The 4,550-nt window shown below is 60.1% G+C and overlaps 1 protein-coding gene across 2 annotated transcripts; it reads right to left on the minus strand.

Annotated features, from left to right (window-relative positions):
* Positions 1–245: 245 nt before the first annotated feature.
* CCL17 (C-C motif chemokine ligand 17) lies at positions 246–2,699 on the minus strand. 2 transcript variants are annotated; one of them, XM_037141608.2, is made up of 4 exons: positions 2,620–2,699; positions 2,396–2,507; positions 1,043–1,160; positions 246–503 (listed from the first exon to the last, which is right to left on the minus strand). In XM_037141608.2, exons 2-4 carry the CDS (start codon positions 2,463–2,465, stop codon positions 383–385), a joined length of 309 nt encoding a protein of 102 aa, XP_036997503.2. In that variant the 5' UTR covers positions 2,466–2,507; positions 2,620–2,699; the 3' UTR covers positions 246–382. The 2 variants fall into 2 exon arrangements, with proteins under 2 accessions (XP_036997503.2, XP_036997502.2); XM_037141607.2 differs by lacking the exon at positions 2,620–2,699 and having other exon boundaries at positions 2,396–2,510.
* Between the last annotated feature and the right edge of the window lie 1,851 nt (positions 2,700–4,550).

Here is a 4,550-nt window from a genome sequence, read left to right on the forward strand (position 1 = left end):
AGCACGGAGAAGGGGCTGCTAAGCCTCCCGCTCACGCTTGCCCTGATCTTCCCAAGGACCGCTCAGCCCGCTGCTGCCTGGGCCTCTCTCACCGGGGCCTCTAGGTCTCAGTTCCCTTTCTGACCTGGACAGGGCGGGGTCACATGTTCTCCCACCACCCCCGCCACCTCCCCAGTGTGACAGCCTGGGGTGGACAGAACACGCAGACCCAGGCTGAGAAAGAGAGACTTTAATTGGGGCCCTTTCCTGCCATGGTTCCAGCTCAGAAGAGGGGATAAGGGTCTTCTTTGTCCTTGAAGGGCCTCCACTGGACTCAGGCAGCTGAGGGTTGGGGCAGCCCACACCAAGGCTATGGGAAGTTTCCAAATGGTCCAGGGAGAAATCAGGACTTCTGGGTGCTGGGGTCACTTGACCTCATGTGTTTTCGCAAGTGTTTGATTGCCTTCTTCACCCTGATGTCCTCGGGGTTTGTGCAGATGTACCTGCCCTGGAGAGTCACAAACCTACACAGAGGGAGAAAGGGGGCATCAGGGCGGGGCGACCCTGCAGAGCCTTGGGCAGCCTCGTCCTGCACCCACCAGGACTTGCTGAAGTCACACAGAATCAGGAGGAAATCTGGGATATTAGGCTCTGTTCTCAGTGACCTTGACCCTTCCAGAGAGCCAGGGCTATAGGGCCTTCTGCCCATCCCCCCATTCTGCCCAGACCACCTAGAGCTGGGGAACAAGGAGTGCGCAGGCCCCAGCTGGGGGAAGAGACTACATCCCCTGTGACTGCCCGGGTGACACAGGACTGTGCCCTCTCTCTGAGCCTCAGTTGCCATAAATCAATGAACGAAGAGGGCGGGCCCCATGGCCTGGGCCTTCGGGCACTGCAGGGTGGGGTACAGGGCAGGGCCAGGGTGATGGAGGGAACAGCACAGGCCGCCCTCTCCTTTCCTCCTTCCAGCAGCCCCTGTGGGAGCTCCAGGCCCCTCCCACTCCCGTATTCAGCTCCCAGGACGGGGGTGGGTGGGTGGGTGGGGGGGTGGGAGGAGACTTACACAACAGCATTCTTGGGACACTCGTCTGAGGTCCGGTACCACGTTACCACCCTACTGACAGGGACGGCCCCTTTGAAGTATTCCAGGCAGCACTCCCTGCCCACGTTGGTCCCTCGGGCTGCAGAGGAAGAAGCAGGCGCGTCTGTGAGCGTCCGTGGCTGTGGGGAGCTTCTGTGGTGGGTCTGTGTACACATGTCTGTCTGTCTGTCTGTAGAAGGGAGTCTGTGTGTGTGTTTCTGTGCAGGGCCTGCAAGGGTGTCTGTGTGTGCCATGTGTGCACAGGTGTGTGTGTGAAGTCTCTGTGTGGGCTTCCGGAGGCCCTGTGTGTGTATGGGTATGTATCTGCATGGGTGGGAGGGCCTGCATGTGTGTCTGTGTGTGTTGGAGGAGTTGTGCATGCTCACTCACACGTGCGTCTCTGTGTGCACCTGTGTGTGTGTCTGCACACTCAGCGCCAGCCCTGCATCCGCATGTGTTCCTTCACTCTGAGCCCAGCTCCGGGTGGAGCCGTTCCTGGCAGCTGCTCACTCAGGCCTCACCGCGCACCTGGAGACAGGTGCTACCCCCACCCCATTGTGCAGGTGGTTGAACGGGGGCCCGAGGTGTCAAGATGCTTCTCTGGGGCTCCATTTCCTCATCTCTGCACGACAAATACCCAGCGCTCCCAAAAAAGGTGAACTGGAGGCCTGTGGCTCTCATTCACATCACGCGAACGTGTCTTCTGAGAAGCCCCTCTGGCCCTCTGGCCGTGAGGGGGCCGTTGCCTCACCCCGGAGCCGGAGGGGGGGCCCAGTGGCTCACAGCAGTGAGAGTGGAAGTGCAGCCCCGAGGGAGGCCGGTGGCCTCAGAGCTGCCCACTGCCCCTGGCCGGCCGGCCAGCACTCGCCAGCTCTGTGTCTGACTTCAGCCTTCCTTTCCCAAGCGGATGTCGAAAACCTCTGTTTTCCCATCCTCTGAGAACCCATTCTCCTTTCATGCCGATTCCTGCATGGCGTGGAAGACCCACCCACTAAACACAAACCGAGGGATACCTTTGAGAACGGTTCACTTTCCGATGTCAAATCACAACCCCGGCACCGCACCACAAGCCCCTCGGAGTGTGAGGCGGGGGGAAGGCTTTGTCCCTCCCCAAGCCAGTCCCCTGGCGGGTTCTGGGGCCTCTTTCTCCCCCTCATGATCTTTATCACCTTTGTCATTATTGTCCTCTGAATGCCTCCCTCAAAATCCTCTTGCTGCTGACCTCTGACCTCCTGGTAGGGGTAAGTGAAGGGCAGGTAACACTCGAACCGGTGCCCGTTGCTGCTGGGGCCTCGGCGGGTGCCCGCCCCTCCCCCACCCCTCCTCTGCTCTCACCTGCTCGGGTGTCCTGCAGGGAAGCGCCCAGGAGAAGGGCGACTAGGAGCAGCATCTTCACTGGGGTCATGGTGCTGGTGGCCCAGGAGATGTTCTCTGCGCGTGGGTCCCTCTGCTCAGGGGAGACAGGATGAGAACCAAGGGAGGAGGTGACCTATTTAACCTCTTTGGGGATCTGGCTCCGCCTCCCACCACCTGTTCCTCCCATCTTTCCCTAGACCGACCGGTGGAGTTCGAAGAATTTGGAATGATTCAGTAGAAGTCCAGGTTTGGAATGTTTGTGGCTTTCCACAGAATGGGCCATCGACTGGGGACAGAGGTGGGGTGGGATGAATGTCCGGGGGTCAGGACAACGCACTTCTCCTTTTTGCAGGGCTACTTCTTGGTTCCTCTATCAGGAGCTCAGGAGCACACAGAAGGCTTCATCCTCAGTGGGACTCATCCTGCTCGAGGCTCCCCGGGTAGCAGGACAGCCGGATGGGGTGCAGCAAAGGCAGCGTAACGGGGCCTGGAGGGGCTCAGGGTGCAGAAAGACCCCCTCTTCTCTCGTGAGATGGGCCGGCTCCTTCACATTCTGAGAAAGACCTGAGGCCCAGACAACCCTAATGGTGGGCCATCCCCAAGTTCAAGTTCAGGGCCTTCCCCTGAACCACAAAAAAGACCAGAGTCTGACAGTTTTTAATCATCATTTAGTCTAGATTTGCATTAGACAGATTGGGAGGCCACATCCCCCCAAAGGCTGCCTCCCCCTCCAGGCTGAAGAGCAAAACAAAAAGATGTGCAACGAAGCCTCTAGCTCCTGGAGGAGCCCAGTCTGCTTCGGACTTGTGCCCCGTGTCTAGCCCGAGCCAGGCTCTGAGCAGACTGCCCATGAACCCATGGACCACAATGTCACTGCATCGGGTCAGGTCCTGATCACCAGAGGAAACAGTCCTTTGTCTGCTTAGGGCTCCCCTGGACTGGCTTACGAGAGTCCCTTAATTAGGGCAGAGACCCTGCCCACCTCCGGGGGGGCAGCCCCTCAGCAGGGCAGCTCTGGACTCGGATTCTGCCACAGGGGACCTAGGCCTGGCTCCGCGCTGGGCCTGGGTGACTGGGGGCGGCTCGGAATGTCACCGTCACTGCCACTTGGCGTCAGGTGCATTGCTGCCTTCTCAGTCAGCTCCGTGTTCATTGAGGAGCCGTCATTAAATTTCCATTGCCTGCGGCGGTAACAGCAGCAGGGGCCGCTTGTTGAAACCCAGCCCTACCAGGAGCAGGCGCGCACACCATAACCTCTCAGCAAACCCATGAGTGGAAACCACGATCCTGGACCAGAACATGCGAGGGAAAAGCCAGGTGTTCCTCCTCCTCCCCGAGGGCCACCTTGGGAGGCTGGGGCTGCTCCAGCCCCTACAGGCGAGGAGTGGCCCTGTCCCTGGCAGAACTTGCCGATGGGCAGGGTCCTTGCTGTGTGACCACGGGCAGCTCTCAGACCCTCTCTGGGCGTCAGAGGCGTTACCTGTAGAAAGACATTTGGGTAGGTCTGAAAAAGATGGATCTTCCTTTAGCGGGCCTCACACCAGCATGTCTCTGCTTCTCTTAGGGTCCCATCACCTGCCAGAGACCCCTAACCCCTGACCACTCCTCAAGCCACCCCTGGGCAGGTTTCAGCCCCCAGTCTGTCTGGCTGGGTCATGCCTTCTGTCCCCAAGGCATAGGCAGTGGAGGGGCAGGGAGCTGGGCCTCCTGACTGTCTCCTGTTTGACACCAGCTTCCTGCAGAGGTGGGGGGCAACCTTCACCTCCAACAGAAAAGCATACAGCAGTCCCACCCTGCTGGGTCAGAGGAGGCCAGGCCTGGAGGGGGAGAGGGTGCTGGTGCCCTGGAGACCCTGGCTGGGGGCCGGGAAGCTCCGACCTGGAGACAGCCTTGGACCCCTTGGGCCCCTGAGGAAACAGGGTAGACTAGAGGTCCGTGGGGAGGGGCTGGGGGCAGAGGTCACGAGTCTGCTGACCTCTGTTCCCCACAGCCCCTGTCCCATGGCTCTCTCCCACCTGCCGCAGGTGGCCCCACACTCTGTGCTGAACAGCAGGAGGCTGTAATCACACCGGGGAGAAGTTTGTGAGCAGTGAGGCCCCAGCCCCTGCTCCCACTGCGGGGGAAACTCCCACGT

This window comes from Artibeus jamaicensis, unplaced genomic scaffold (assembly GCF_021234435.1).
Source record: "Artibeus jamaicensis isolate MK-2021 breed Jamaican fruit bat unplaced genomic scaffold, CSHL_Jam_final contig_3152, whole genome shotgun sequence".
NCBI classification, from domain to species: domain Eukaryota; kingdom Metazoa; phylum Chordata; class Mammalia; order Chiroptera; family Phyllostomidae; genus Artibeus; species Artibeus jamaicensis.